The following is a 16150-nucleotide window of genomic DNA, read 5'->3' on the forward strand; positions in this document are numbered from 1 at the left end:
AATATACTCATAATTAAAATAAATATAATTATGCTCCACAGTGAAGAATCATCTCCACACAGCTGGAAGGTTTCTGTCTGTAAAACACTTTGAGCTGCATGCCTTGTGTTAAAGGTGCTCTATACATGAACTTTAATATTATAATATAATTATTATTATGAGTATTAGTAGTATTATAATAACCAGGTGGGTGTGTATGAAAGCACAGATGCATGTTATCTGTCACCTCTGGTCTCAGCTGCTCAGAGGAACCAGGTTAGAACATGTTTACATACTGTGGTTAGGGGTTAAGGTTAAGGTTACCGTGGTTACCGTGGTTACCAGGGTTACCGTGGTTACCAGGGTTACCATGGTTACCATGGTTACCAGGGTTGCAGCACATCAGAGACCACAGCTCTGTCTAACAGCCTTATTTATTTATTTATTTCTGATAATGTGGCTCATGGAGAGCTTACTGAGTTAAAGAGGACACACACACACACACACACACGCACACACACGCACACACACGCACACACACACACACACACACACACACACACTCTGACTGATTTAGAGACTTTGTGCATGTTCCAGGTTGAGTCTGAGTTTGAGGTGAGACATCTTCAGACTGAACCTGGTTTATGTGAAGTAATCAGATTACTGAAAGGATGAGTGAGTCTGAAACCAGTGTGTGTGTGTGTGTGTGTGTGTGTGTGTGTGTGTGTGTGTGTGTGTGTGTGTTTCTGAGTGTGTTTCTGAGTGTGTGTGTGTGTGTGTGTGTTTCTGAGTGTGTTTCTGAGTGTGTGTGTGTGTGTGTGTTTGTGTTTCTGAGTGTGTGTTTCTGAGTGTGTTTCTGAGTGTGTGTGTGTGTCTGTGTGTGTGTGTGTGTGTTTCTGAGTGTGTGTGTGTTTCTGAGTGTGTGTGTGTGTGTGTTTCTGAGTGTGTGTGTGTGTGTGTGTGTGTGTGTGTGTGTTTCTGAGTGTGTGTGTGTGTGTGTGTGTTTCTGAGTGTGTGTGTGTGTGTGTGTTTCTGTGTGTGTGTGTGTGTTTCTGTGTGTTTCTGTGTGTGTGAGTGTGTTTCTGTGTGTGTGTGTGTGTGTGTGTGTGTGTGTTTCTGTGTGTGTGTGTGTGTGTGTAATGATGAACAGGAACTGACTGCTGGTTCACACTGGAAACATTATGAAGGTGTTCTTTAACACTGGAGGGTTCTATCTGGTTCTATCTGGTTCTGTGGTGTTGGTTCTGGTTCTGTGGTGTTGGTTCTGGTCCTATCTGGTTCTATCTGGTTCTGTGGTGTTGGTTCTGGTTCTGTGGTTCTGGTTCTATCTGGTTCTGTGGTGTTGTGTCTGGTTCTATGGTGTTGGTTCTGGTTCTATCTGGTTCTGTGGTGTTGTGTCTGGTTCTATGGTGTTGGTTCTGGTTCTATCTGGTTCTGTGGTGTTGGTTCTGGTTCTGTGGTGTTGGTTCTATCTGGTTCTGTGGTGTTGGTTCTATCTGGTTCTGTGGTGTTGGTTCTGGTTCTGTGGTGTTGGTTCTATCTGGTTCTGTGGTGTTGTATTGGTTCTATCTGGTTCTGGTTCTGTGGTGTTGGTTCTGGTTCTATGGTTCTGGTTCTGTGGTGTTGGTTCCTTACAGCAGAGCCAGAGCTTGGTGAGCAGTCTGAACAGCAGCTGCATGCTGTCCTGGTTGTCGGAGGTAGCGGTGAACGTGGGCAGGCAGCCGGGCTTCAGCAGACCCCAGATCCGGATCATCACCAGCATCTCCCTCAGCATCCCCAGAGACGCTCCGTCCCTCATGAAGCCGAACCCCGGCCGGACCATGGAGCCCTGCGGACCAGAACCAGAACCAGAGTTTAACAGGTCCTCTGACATCACAAAGCAAATACATGTTTATTAATGTTGAGCTCCAAATCTCGTTAGCTCTGTCCACGTTAGCTCTGTCTCCGTTAGCTCTGTCCCCGTTAGCTCTGTCTTCATTAGCTCTGTCCACGTTAGCTCTGTCTCCGTTAGCTCTGTCCCCGTTAGCTCTGTCCCCGTTAGCTCTGTTCTCGTTATCTCTGTCTTCGTTAGCTCTGTCTTCGTTAGCTCTATCCTCATTAGCTTTGGTCTGTCCTCGTTAGCTCTGTTCACGTTAGCTCTGTTCACGTTAGCTCTGTCCTCGTTAGCTCTGTCCACGTTAGCTCTGTCCACGTTAGCTCTGTCCACGTTAGCTCTGTCTTCGTTAGCTCTGTCTTCGTTAGCTCTGTTCACGTTAGCTCTGTCCTCTAGCCCTGTCCTCGTTAGCTCTGTCCTCTAGCCCTGTCCTCGTTAGCTCTGTCTTGGTTAGCTCTGTCCTCGTTAGCCCTGTCCTCGTTAGCTCTGTTCACGTTAGCTCTGTTCACGTTAGCTCTGTTCACGTTAGCTCTGTTCACGTTAGCTCTGTCCTCGTTAGCTCTGTCCTCGTTAGCTCTGTCCTCTAGCCCTGTCCTCGTTAGCTCTGTCCTCTAGCCCTGTCCTCGTTAGCTCTGTCTTGGTTAGCTCTGTCCTCGTTAGCCCTGTCCTCGTTAGCCCTGTCCCCGTTAGCTCTGTACACGTTAGCGCCGTCTCACCTGGTTGGGCAGGTTGGCCAGCAGGTAGAGGACAAAGTCTCCCACCCATTGGATGAGCTGCTGCAGAGACTGCAGGGGAGGACCGTCCAACACGAACTCCTCCGTCTTCAGATTAATCATCACCTTATCGATATCTGAAACACATCGATCAATAATCAAACAAAATGTCCTCTCACCTGTGTGACTGTGTTACCTGTGCTGTCCTCTCACCTGTGTTAGTATGTCATCTGTGCTGTCCTCTCACCTGTGTTAGTGTTATCTGTGCTGTCCTCTCACCTGTGTCAGAGTGTTACCTGTGCTGTCCTCTCACCTGTGTTAATGTGTTACCTGTGCTGTCCTCTCACCTGTGTTAGTGTGTTACCTGTGCTGTCCTGTCACCTGTGTTAGTGTGTTACCTGTGCTCTCCTCTCACCTGTGTCAGAGTGTTACCTGTGCTGTCCTCTCACCTGTGTTAGTATGTTACCTGTGCTGTCCTCTCACCTGTGTTAGTGTGTTACCTGTGCTCTCCTCTCACCTGTGTTAGTATGTTACCTGTGCTGTCCTCTCACCTGTGTTAGTATGTTACCTGTGCTGTCCTCTCACCTGTGTCAGTGTGTTACCTGTGCTGTCCTCTCACCTGTACTGTGCTCTCACCTGTGTTAGTATGTTACCTGTGCTGTCCTCTCACCTGTGCTGTCCTCTCACCTGTGTTAGTGTGTTACCTGTGCTGTCCTCTCACCTGTGTTAGTGTTACCTGTGCTGTCCTCTCACCTGTGTTAGTATGTTACCTGTGCTGTCCTCTCACCTGTGTTAGTGTGTTACCTGTGCTGTCCTCTCACCTGTGTTAGTGTGTTACCTGTGCTGTCCTCTCACCTGTGTTAGTGTGTTACCTGTGCTCTCCTATCACCTGTGTCAGAGTGTTACCTGTGCTGTCCTCTCACCTGTGTTAGTATGTTACCTGTGCTGTCCTCTCACCTGTGTTAGTGTGTTACCTGTGCTCTCCTCTCACCTGTGTTAGTATGTTACCTGTGCTGTCCTCTCACCTGTGTTAGTATGTTACCTGTGCTGTCCTCTCACCTGTGTCAGTGTGTTACCTGTGCTGTCCTCTCACCTGTACTTTCCTCTCACCTGTGTTAGTATGTTACCTGTGCTGTCCTCTCACCTGTGCTGTCCTCTCACCTGTGTCAGTGTGTTACCTGTGCTGTCCTCTCACCTGTGCTGTCCTCTCACCTGTGTTAGTGTTACCTGTGCTGTCCTCTCACCTGTGTTAGTATGTTACCTGTGCTGTCCTCTCACCTGTGTTAGTGTGTTACCTGTGCTGTCCTCTCACCTGTGTTAGTGTGTTACCTGTGCTGTCCTCTCACCTGTGTTGGTGTGTTACCTGTGCTCTCCTCTCACCTGTGTCAAAGTGTTACCTGTGCTGTCCTCTCACCTGTGTTAGTATGTTACCTGTGCTGTCCTCTCACCTGTGTTAGTGTGTTACCTGTGCTCTCCTCTCACCTGTGTTAGTATGTTACCTGTGCTGTCCTCTCACCTGTGTTAGTATGTTACCTGTGCTGTCCTCTCACCTGTGTCAGTGTGTTACCTGTGCTGTCCTCTCACCTGTACTTTCCTCTCACCTGTGTTAGTATGTTACCTGTGCTGTCCTCTCACCTGTGCTGTCCTCTCACCTGTGTTAGTATGTTACCTGTGCTGTCCTCTCACCTGTGTTAGTATGTTACCTGTGCTGTCCTCTCACCTGTGTCAGTGTGTTACCTGTGCTGTCCTCTCACCTGTACTTTCCTCTCACCTGTGTTAGTATGTTACCTGTGCTGTCCTCTCACCTGTGCTGTCCTCTCACCTGTGTCAGAGTGTTACCTGTGCTGTCCTCTCACCTGTGTTGGTGTGTTACCTGTGCTCTCCTCTCACCTGTGTCAGAGTGTTACCTGTGCTCTCCTCTCACCTGTGTTAGTATGTTACCTGTGCTGTCCTCTCACCTGTGTTAGTATGTTACCTGTGCTGTCCTCTCACCTGTGTCAGTGTGTTACCTGTGCTGTCCTCTCACCTGTACTTTCCTCTCACCTGTGTTAGTATGTTACCTGTGCTGTCCTCTCACCTGTGTTAGTATGTTACCTGTGCTGTCCTCTCACCTGTGTTAGTATGTTACCTGTGCTGTCCTCTCACCTGTGTCAGTGTGTTACCTGTGCTGTCCTCTCACCTGTACTTTCCTCTCACCTGTGTTAGTATGTTACCTGTGCTGTCCTCTCACCTGTGCTGTCCTCTCACCTGTGTTAGTGTGTTACCTGTGCTGTCCTCTCACCTGTGTTAGTGTGTTACCTGTGCTGTCCTCTCACCTGTGTCAGAGTGTTACCTGTGCTGTCCTCTCACCTGTGCTAGTATGTTACCTGTGCTGTCCTCTCACCTGTGTCAGAGTGTTACCTGTGCTGTCCTCTCACCTGTGTTAGTGTGTTACCTGTACTGTCCTCTCACCTGTGTTAGTGTTATCTGTACTGTCCTCTCACCTGTGTTAGTGTTACCTGTACTGTCCTCTCACCTGTGTTAGTGTTACCTGTGCTTTCCTCTCACCTGTGTCAGTGTGTTACCTGTGCTTTCCTCTCACCTGTGTCAGTGTGTTACCTGTGCTCTCCTCTCACCTGTGTTAGTGTGTTACCTGTGCTGTCCTCTCACCTGTGTTAGTATGTTACCTGTGCTGTCCTCTCACCTGTGTTAGTATGTTACCTGTGCTCTCCTCTCACCTGTGTTAGTATGTTACCTGTGCTGTCCTCTCACCTGTGTTAGTGTGTTAGCTGTGCTGTCCTCTCACCTGTGTTAGTATGTTACCTGTGCTGTCCTCTCACCTGTGTTAGTGTGTTACCTGTGCTGTCCTCTCACCTGTGTTAGTGTGTTACCTGTTCTGTCCTCTCACCTGTGTCAGTGTGTTACCTGTGCTGTCCTCTCACCTGTTAGTGTTACCTGTGCTGTCCTCTCCCCTGTGTTAATGTGTTACCTGTGCTGTCCTCTCACCTGTGCTGTCCTCTCACCTGTGTTAGTGTGTTACCTGTGCTGTCCTCTCACCTGTTCCGTCCTCTCACCTGTGCTATCCTCTCACCTGTGTTAGTGTGTTACCTGTGCTCTCCTCTCACCTGTGTTAGTGTGTTACCTGTGCTGTCCTCTCACCTGTGTTAGTATGTTACCTGTGCTGTCCTCTCACCAGTGCTAGTGTGTCACCTGTACTGTCCTCTCACCTGCGTCTGTGTTCTTGGCGCAGATCTCGGTCAGCCGGTCACCTGGACTTTTGTCAGGTGTGTTGAGGACGTGCGGTCTCAGCAGAGACTTCAAGGTGGAGCTGATGGCGATGAGCAGCAGCTTGGCGTGGAAGTCGCAGGCTCGAGCCGCCGTCGCCGTCGACAGTTTGCAGAGAGACGCCTTCACCGCCACGATACGCGTCGCCAGAACCTGAGACACACGTCACTCAGAACATCAGCTAACTGCAGATTCAAGTCTACTTCCTTCACATCACAGGTGAGAACAGGTGAGACGTCTTAACTGATTGTAAATTTTAGTTAGCTCTGTCTCCGTTAGCTCTGTTTTGGTTAGCCCTGTCCCCGTTAGCTCTCGTTAGTCCTGTCCACGTTAGCGCTGTCCCCGTTAGCCCTGTCCACGCTAGCTCTGTTTTGGTTAGCCCTGTCCCCGTTAGCTCTCGTTAGTCCTGTCCACGTTAGCGCTGTCCCCGTTAGCCCTGTCCCCGCTAGCTCTGTTCTCGTTAGCTCTGTTCTCGTTAGCTCTCGTTAGTCCTGTCCTCGTTAGCTCTGTCCCCGTTAGCCCTGTCCCCATTAACTCTGTCCCCATTAACTCTGTCCCCGTTAGCTCTGTTCTCGTTAGCCCTGTCCCCGTTAGCTCTGTCCCCGTTAGCTCTGTCCTAGTTAGCCCTGTCCTCGTTAGCTCTGTCCTCGTTAGCTCTGTTCCTGTTAGCCCTGTCCACGTTAGCTCTGTCCACGTTAGCTCTCTCCCCGTTAGCTCTGATCTCATTAGCCCTGTTCTCGTTAGCTCTGTTCTCGTTAGCTCTCGTTAGCTCGTTAGACGTCTTAACTGACTGTAAATTTTAGTTAGCTCTGTCCTCGTTAGCTCTGTCCCCGTTAGCTCTGTCCCCGTTAGCTCTGTTCACGTTAGCCCTTTCCCCGTTAGCCCTGCTCTCGTTAGCTCTGTCCCCGTTAGCCCTGTCCTCGTTAGCTCTGTCCACGTTAGCTCTCTCCCCGTTAGTTCTGATCTCATTAGCCCTGTCCCCGTTAGCTCTGTTCTTGTTAGCTCTGTCCCTGTTAGCGCTGTCCTCGTTAGCTCTGTTCTCGTTAGCTCTCGTTAGCTCTGTCCCCGTTAGCCCTGTCCTCGTTAGTTCTGTCCACATTAGCTCTGTTCTCGTTAGCTCTGTCCTCATTAGCCCTGTCCACATTAGCTCTGTCCCTGTTAGCTCTAACCAATAAAAAATAAATAAAAGTATCATGAAAACTCGACGCAGAAACAATCAGCTGATCAAACTGTTTAGTGAACCCAGCAGCTCGTAGCGCTTCGCCTGCTGACCTGCTGCAGCGCCTGGTTCTGCCTCATGTACTCCTCGTGAAGCTTCTCCACCAGGTTGTGGACCATGGTGGGCTGGACGTGCAGCAGGACGTCCCACCAGTCGTAGCCCGTCACCATGCAGTACTCCAGCAGGAACAGCAGGTGGCGCAGCGTGGTGTTCATCTCCAGTACCTGGCCCATAGAGGGCGACACCCGCAGCATGTGGAGCTGAGGACGGAAAACACAAAACACCTTAAAACCGGATTCAGATCCTTAAGTTTTACCTTCAGTCAAACTTCAGAAAAGGTGCGTTCAGGCGTTCAGGTGTTCAGGTGTGATGATGCGTTCAGTGTGATGATGTGTTCAGGTGTGATGATGTGTTCAGGTGTTCAGGTGTGATGATGTGTTCAGATGTGATGATGCGTTCAGGTGTTCAGGTGTAATGATGCGTTCAGGTGTGATGATGCGTTCAGGTGTTCAGGTGTAATGTTGCGTTCAGGTGTGATGATGTGTTCAGGTGTTCAGGTGTAATGATGCGTTCAGGTGTGATGATGCGTTCAGGTGCTCAGGTGTAATGATGCATTCAGGTGTTCAGGTGTGATGATGCGTTCAGGTGTTCAGGTGTGATGATGCGTTCAGGTGTTGAGGTGTGATGATGCGTTCAGGCGTTCAGGTGTGATGATGCGTTCAGGTGTGATGATGCGTTCAGGTGCTCAGGTGTAATGATGCATTCAGGTGTTCAGGTGTGATGATGCATTCAGGTGTTCAGGTGTGATGATGCGTTCAGGTGTTGAGGTGTGATGATGCGTTCAGGCGTTCAGGTGTGATGATGTGTTCAGGTGTGATGATGAGTTCAGGTGTGATGATGCGTTCAGGTGTTCAGGTGTGATGATGCGTTCAGGTGTGATGATGCGTTCAGGTGTGATGATGCGTTCAGGTGTGATGATGAGTTCAGGTGTTCAGGTGTGATGATGCGTTCAGGTGTGATGATGCGTTCAGGTGTTCAGGTGTGATGATGCGTTCAGGTGTTCAGGTGTGATGATGAGTTCAGGTGTGATGATGCGTTCAGGTGTGATGATGCGTTCAGGTGTGATGATGCGTTCAGGTGTGATGATGCGTTCAGGTGTTCAGGTGTGATGATGAGTTCAGGTGTTCAGGTGTGATGATGCGTTCAGGTGTGATGATGAGTTCAGGTGTTCAGGTGTGACGATGAGTTCAGGTGTGATGATGCGTTCAGGTGTTCAGGTGTGACGATGAGTTCAGGTGTGATGATGAGTTCAGGTGTGATGATGAGTTCAGGTGTTCAGGTGTGATGATGGGTTCAGGTGTTCAGGTGTGATGATGCGTTCAGGTGTGATGCGTTCAGGTGTGATGATGCGTTCAGGTGTTCAAGTTTGATGATGCATTCAGGTGTTCAGGTGTAATGTTGGGTTCAGGTGTGATGGTGCGTTCAGGTGTACAGGTGTGATGGTGCGTTCAAGTGTCCTCACCTTGCCGTGGTTGTCCACTCCAGCCAGAGCCAGTGAGGTCCAGGAGAACTGCAGAGCCTTGAAGTGGAGCGCCGGGCCTCCGGTTCTCTGGCGTTTGATGGCGGACTCGTCTCCGGGCCGCTGGCCGGTTCCAGAGGAGGACGAAGAACCGTAGAACACCCCCATGGTGTGGAGGGACAGGCGGTGCAGGATCTGGATACTACCGTCATGGAAGGCCAGAGCCAGACCTGAGAACAGAGAAGAGTCAGGTGTGATGATGTCAGGTGTGATGATGTCAGGTGTGATGATGTCAGGTGTGATGTTGTCAGGTGTGATGATGTCAGGTGTGATGCAGGTGTGATGCAGGTGTGATACAGGTGTGATGATGTCAGGTGTGATGCAGGTGTGATGATGTCAGGTGTGATGATGTCAGGTGTGATGCAGGTGTGATACAGGTGTGATGATGTCAGGTGTGATGATGTCAGGTGTGATACAGGTGTGATGATGTCAGGTGCGATACAGGTGTGATGATGTCAGGTGTGATGCAGGTATGATGATGTCAGGTGTGGTGATGTCAGGTGTGATACAGGTATGATGATGTCAGGTGTGATACAGGTGTGATGATGTCAGGTGTGATGCAGGTATGATGATGTCAGGTGTGATGATGTCAGGTGTGATGCAGGTGTGGTGATGTCAGGTGTGATGATGTCAGGTGTGATGCAGGTGTGATGATGTCAGGTGTGATGCAGTCAGGTATGATGATGTCAGGTATGATGATGTCAGGTGTGATGCAGTCAGGTGTGATGATGTCAGGTGTGATGTCAGGTGTGATGCAGGTATGATGATGTCAGGTGTGATGCAGGTGTGATGATGTCAGGTGTGATGTCGTCAGGTGTGATGTCAGGTATGATGTCAGGTGTGATGATGTCAGGTGCGATGATGTCAGGTGTGATACAGGTATGATGATGACAGGTGTGATGCAGGTGTGATGATGTCAGGTGTGATGATGTCAGGTGTGATGCAGGTGTGATGATGTCAGGTGTGATGATGTCAGGTATGATACATGTGTGATGATGTCAGGTGTGATGATGTCATGTGTGATGATGTCAGGTGTGATGATGACAGGTGTGATGATGACAGGTGTGATACAGGTATGATGATGTCAGGTGTGATGATGTCATGTGTGATGATGTCAGGTGTGATGATGTCATGTGTGATGATGTCAGGTGTGATGATGTCAGGTGTGATGATGACAGGTGTGATACAGGTGTGATGATGACAGGTGTGATGATGTCAGGTGTGATACAGGTGTGATGATGTCAGGTGTGATGTCAGGTGCGATGATGTCAGGTGTGATGTCAGGTGTGATGATGACAGGTATGATGATGTCAGGTGTGATGATGTCAGGTGTGATGTCAGGTGTGATGCAGGTGTGATGATGTCAGGTGTGATACAGGTGTGATGATGTCAGGTGTGATGATGTCAGGTGTGATGATGTCAGGTGTGATGATGTCAGGTGTGATGATGTCAGGTGTGATACAGGTGCGGTTCTCCTCACCGAGTCCGGGGCAGAACTTGGTGTCCGACGCCACCTTCAGGTCGGTGTTGGAGATGGAGATCGGCAGTTTGGGCAGAGCGACGGCCGACACTCGCTCCAGGTCGTTGGTGGTGGTGAGGATCCTCCACTTCAGGATGGTCGGCTGCTTCTCCCCCACTGAGACGGGAGGTCAGAGGTCAGGGGTCAGAGGTCAACAGAACACAGGTGTGACACAGCGACAGGTTCTCAGCCCGGTTCTAACGGGTTCTCGTGTTCTTACCGACTGGAGATCGATGTTGGAAGATGTTGTTGACAGGAAGTCCCTCCTTCCTCAGAGACCAGCACTCCACGATGCTCCCGCTCTGATTGGACGCACACAGCAGAACCTACGACACACACACACACTTCCTGTCAGGTTCTGCAGGGTTCTACAGCTGACCGACTCTCCGCTCTGCTCTACACGTTCTACATGTTCTCTGAAACTGATCCTGATACCACTGAAACACAGAACCTTCCCTGGTGGCTGGTTCCACAGGTTCTCCTAGTTCCCTGCTCAGAGTTCTCCTAGTTACCTGCTCAGAGTTCTCCTGTTCCCTGCTCAGGGTTCTCCTAGTTCCCTGCTCAGAGTTCTCCTGGTTACCTGCTCAGAGTTCTCCTAGTTACCTGCTCAGAGTTCTCCTGTTCCCTGCTCAGGGTTCTCCTAGTTCCCTGCTCAGAGTTCTCCTGTTACCTGCTCAGAGTTCTCCTAGTTACCTGCTCAGAGTTCTCCTAGTTCCCTGCTCAGGGTTCTCCTAGTTCCCTGCTCAGGGTTCTCCTAGTTCCCTGCTCAGAGTTCTCCTAGTTACCTGCTCAGAGTTCTCCTAGTTCCCTGCTCAGGGTTCTCCTAGTTCCCTGCTCAGGGTTCTCCTAGTTCCCTGCTCAGAGTTCTCCTAGTTCCCTGCTCAGAGTTCTCCTGTTCCCTGCTCAGGGTTCTCCTAGTTCCCTGCTCAGGGTTCTCCTAGTTCCCTGCTCAGAGTTCTCCTGTTCCCTGCTCAGGGTTCTCCTAGTTCCCTGCTCAGGGTTCTCCTAGTTCCCTGCTCAGAGTTCTCCTGTTCCCTGCTCAGGGTTCTCCTAGTTCCCTGCTCAGGGTTCTCCTAGTTCCCTGCTCAGAGTTCTCCTGTTCCCTGCTCAGGGTTCTCCTAGTTCCCTGCTCAGGGTTCTCCTAGTTCCCTGCTCAGAGTTCTCCTGTTCCCTGCTCAGGGTTCTCCTAGTTCCCTGCTCAGGGTTCTCCTGTTACCTGCTCAGAGTTCTCCCGGGTGAGGAACTTGAGGTGTGTGACGGCGGGGTACTTCTCCCTCCTCAGCGGGTCGGTGGTACATCGCAGGAACAGTGACGGTAGAAGTTCCGTGTCGATGCGGCACTTCTCGCTCACCACGCTCACCACCACCTGCACACAGACACGGAGATGTAGAACGTTCTGACGGTTCCTCTGGAGAACCCGGAGGCCATGCTCAGTGTTCTGGTTCTGACCTTGTAGAACTGGACGGGCGAGGAGCTGCTGCCGTCGGTGGCCGCCACCACGATGTTCCCTCCGCCGGTGAAGGCGATGTCGGCGAGCGCCACGCGTCCTCGCAGCCGGCACAGACTCTCGCTGGCGGTCAGCAGAGCGCCGCCCGGCTTCAGCAGCGACACCGTCACCAGGCCGCTCACCGTCACCGCCAGCCAGCCCTCCATCGGCTTCCCGCCAAACAGCGTCAGCGACGGGGAGAACTTCACCCGAGAGAACTTCTCCCCAAAGTTAGTAGAACCCGACTGAACCGAGAGGAAGAACATGTGATTCATTCACCTGCTGACATGATTTAACATGTATGTTATATTGAACATGTATGTAGTATGTTACATGTATGTTACCATCTCGACGTGCAGAGCTAGCTTGACGCCGTTGTGCAGCCAGCTCAGAGCTACGATGGGATCTCCGTCCAGAGAAGACGACAGATGGCTGACCCAGCTGTTCACCAGGTGATCCGACATGGACCAACATTTAATCTGCCCGTCCCCGTCAGCAGAGAGCAGCCGGGACCCTACACACACACACACACACACACACACACACACACACACACACACACACACACACACAGACAGACAGACAGACAGACAGACAGACAGACAGACAGACAGACACACACACACACGCACACAGAGATACACAGAGAGACACACACACACACACACACACAGAGATACACACACACACACACACACACACACACACACACACACACACACACACACACACACACACACAGAGAGAGAGATACACACACACACACGTTAGTATAGAAATGTGTGAACACACACCTGCAGCAGGTGGAGATCATCTCTCACCTGATTGGTCCCACTCCAGACAGGAAATGACCTCAGCGTGTCCAGAGTTGATGGAGTAGACGTCCCACGGGTGCTCGGTGTCGATGATGTGGATCATGTGACTGACTTCTGAAACACACACACACACACACACACACACACACACACGTTTAATGGAGGGGGTGGGGGTAGTGTGTGTGTGTGTATATGTGTGTGTGTGTGTGTATATGAGTGTGTGTGTGTGTGTGTGTGTATATGAGTGTGTGTGTGTGTGTGTGTGTGTGTGTGTCTGTGTGTGTGTGTGTGTGTGTGTGTGTGTGGTACCCTTGTCATCGTCCTCGTTCTTCAGGTCGGTGGTGAAGGCCACCAGGGGTTCCTGTGTGTGTGTGTGTGTGTGTGTGTGTGTGTGTGTGTGTGTGTGTGTGTGTGTGCGTGAGTGTGTGACGCAGCTCTCACAGCGGTTGTATAGAGACCCGAACTCTTTAAGTTTAATTAAAAGGGACCCAACATTTTCACCTGTAGAGTCCAACAGAACAACATCAACCACAAAAAGCATTGAGGTGTGTGTGTGAGTGTGTGTGTGTGTGTGTGTGTGTGTGTGTGTGTGTGTGTGTGTGTGTGTGTGTGTGTGTGTGTGTGTGTGTGTGTGTGTGTGTGTGTGTGTGTGTGTGTATGAGTGTGTGTGTGTTACCCTTGTCATCGTCCTCGTTCTTCAGGTCGGTGGTGAAGGCCACCAGGTTCCTGCAGGACCAGGAGCAGACCAGCGGGATGGACGGGCAGTGAGTGCTCTGGGGACGTTTCTCCCACTCACACACGTACGCCAACTCCATGATCCACCACAGAAGAAGAAGCTGGAGGATCCACCACAGAAGAAGAAGCTGGAGGCCGAGAGGACGCCTCACCTGGAACATCATCATCATCATCATCATCACTACCATCATCATCATCATCATCACCATCATCACTACCACCGCCATCATCATCATCATCACCATCAACATCACTATCATCACCATCATCTTCATCATCACTACCATCATCATCATCACTACCATCATCATCATCATCATCATCACTACCACCGCCATCATCAACATCACTATCATCATCATCATCATCACCACCATCATCACCATCATCATCATCACCACCATCACTACCATCATCATCATCACCACCATCATCATCATCATCATCATCACCATCATCACCACCACCACCATCTTCATCATCACCATCATCACTACCATCATCACCATCATCATCATCATCATCATCACTATCATCATCATCATCATTATCCATCATCACTACCATCATCATCATCATTATCCATCATCACTACCATCATCATCATCATCATCACCACCATCATCACCATCATCATCATCACCATCACCATCACCACCATCACCACCACCATCACCACCGTCATCATCACCATCACCATCATCATCATCACCATCATCATCATCACCATCATCATCATCATCATCACCATCATCATCATCACCATCATCATCACTACCATTATCATCATCATCATCATCATCACCATCATTATTATCATCACTACCATCATCATCATCTTCATCACTACCATCATCATCATCATCATCACTACCATCATCATCATCATCACTATCATCATCATCATCACCATCATCATCATCATCATCATCACCATCATCACCATCATCATCACTATCATCATCACCATCATCACCATCATCACCACCACAATCACCATCATCACCATCATCATCATCATCATCACCATCACCATCTCATGTGGATCATTAAAAGGAGGAAGAAGAGAGAGGGAAAGAAAAGGTGGATGGAAAAATGGAGGGAAGGAAAGTGGGCCGAATCGGACCCCTCGGCAGGCCGGTTCTGGCCCGCGGGCCTCATGTTTGACCCCCCTGCTCTAAGGGGGGGGGGGACATTTGGTTCATTTTGAAGTGAAAAGCATCGTTCTGGTTTCACTCTGAGAACATTAGAAGGTTATAACTAGAGAGTACTTTAGCTAGCGATGTAAATATCCCAAAATATCCCTCCTTCCTTCCTTCCTTTACTTCCTTCCTTTACTTCCTCCCTGCCTTCTTTCTTCCCTTCCTCTTTTCCTTTCTCCCTCCCTCGTTCCTTATTTCCTCCGTCCTTCCTTTCCTTCCTTCCATCTGTCCGCCCTCCCTCCCTCCTTCTCTCCTGCCATCCTTCTTTCCTTCCTCCATCTCCCTTTCTTCCTTCCATCTGTTCTTCCTCCCTCCCTCCTTCTCTCCTCCGTCCTTCCTTCCTTCCTTCCTTCCTTCCATCCGTTCTTCCTCCCCCCCTCCTTCTCTCCTCCCTTCCTTCTTTCCTTCCTCCGTCCTTCCTTCCTTCCTTCCATCTGTTCTTCCTCCCTCCCTCCTTCTCTCCTCCCTTCCTTCGTCCTTCCTTTCCTTCCTTCCATCTGTTCTTCCTCCCTCCCTCCCTCCCTCCCTCCTTCTCTCCTGCCATCCTTCTTTCCTTCCTCCATCTCCCTTTCTTCTTCCTACCTTCTTTCTTCCCTTCCTCTCTACCTCTTTCCTCCCCCCTACCTTCCTTTCCTTCCTTTCCTTTCTCCCTTCCTTTCAATGAGTGTCCTATAAAGGGTTAATGTTCCAAAGTAACCAGAAACTAATGTTCATATTCCAGCTGTGAAACAAAGAAAGCGGAAGTGATGACTTTTGCTTTTTTTTTTTTTAAGTTTAGATGTATAAATGTTTTTATGCAAACAGCTGCTTTTAAATCAGATGCTTGTGTTTCTGAAGCAGATTCATTCAGAGCAGCTTCACTTTCTTATTTCATCTGATTTAAAGAAGCTTAATGAACCAAACTCCCGCCAAACTTCAACCTAATTGATCCGTTTAATTAATTAACATTTAATGACGTTAGAGACTCTTACACTGTAGCATGAAACAGACAGATAGCCGCTAATGCTAACTCACCTGACGTTGATTTCAGCTCTTGACGTAATAAATAACGTGAGTAAATCCGCGGTGTTGACGCACGATGATCGATCCTCTAACCTGAACCACACTGAGCCACTTAAAGCTGCTTCTGATCCATAAAAACAGCTTTAAACACTGAAGATGTGACAGTTTATAGGTGTAACAAACAATCTGCTCACCCTGCACGCACAGAGCAGGACCCCGCACAGCTGTCTGCGCATGCGCCTGACCGGGAAACCCGTAAGAGATTAATAAAATAAGCAATAAAACGATTAAATGTGTTAGAGTTTATATGTTATACTTTCTGTAACGTGTTATAATAAAGTTTATATTTGTTAAATGAGCTGTGTCAGGGTGTGTTTGTGGTTATTAGAGCAGGCGCCGCGGGGCAGCTTCCGGTAGCTTTGTTTATATTATTACCCTGAACTCAGTCTGACAGGTTCAATAAATAACAGGTATATGTGTGTGTGTGTGTGTGTGTGTGTGTGTGTGTGTGTGTGTGTATACGTGTCAGTCTGAGCTGTGTGTGTGTGTGTGTGTGTGTATATGAGCAGCTCACTTGTCAGTCTGAGCTCTGTGTGTGTATATTTGTGTGTGTGTGTGTGTGTATATACCTGTCAGTCTGAGCTGTGTGTGTGTGTGTATGTGTATATATTTGTGTGTATGTGTGTATACCTGTCAGTCTGAGCTGTGTGTGTGTGTGTGTGTGTGTGTGTGTGTGTGTGTGTGTATGTGTATATATTTGTGTG

At 49.4% G+C, this 16150-nt stretch overlaps 1 protein-coding gene across 1 annotated transcript in view; it reads right to left on the reverse strand.

The window, feature by feature from the left end:
- med16 (mediator complex subunit 16) overlaps window positions 1–13262 on the reverse strand; it is a 17776-nt gene extending 4514 nt beyond the window's left edge. Inside the window, exons 1-12 of the mRNA XM_053322689.1 lie at window positions 13124–13262; window positions 12454–12561; window positions 11977–12146; window positions 11596–11877; window positions 11363–11512; window positions 10367–10472; window positions 10108–10263; window positions 8571–8797; window positions 7102–7308; window positions 5772–5982; window positions 2569–2702; window positions 1615–1807 (exon numbers count right to left, since the gene is read on the reverse strand). Of these exons, the coding sequence (XP_053178664.1) occupies window positions 1615–1807; window positions 2569–2702; window positions 5772–5982; window positions 7102–7308; window positions 8571–8797; window positions 10108–10263; window positions 10367–10472; window positions 11363–11512; window positions 11596–11877; window positions 11977–12146; window positions 12454–12561; window positions 13124–13262 (2083 nt within the window). The remainder of the gene's footprint in view (window positions 1–1614; window positions 1808–2568; window positions 2703–5771; window positions 5983–7101; window positions 7309–8570; window positions 8798–10107; window positions 10264–10366; window positions 10473–11362; window positions 11513–11595; window positions 11878–11976; window positions 12147–12453; window positions 12562–13123) is intronic.
- Between the last annotated feature and the right edge of the window lie 2888 nt (window positions 13263–16150).

Source organism: Scomber japonicus, chromosome 7 (genome assembly GCF_027409825.1).
Source record: "Scomber japonicus isolate fScoJap1 chromosome 7, fScoJap1.pri, whole genome shotgun sequence".
Lineage (NCBI taxonomy): Eukaryota > Metazoa > Chordata > Actinopteri > Scombriformes > Scombridae > Scomber > Scomber japonicus.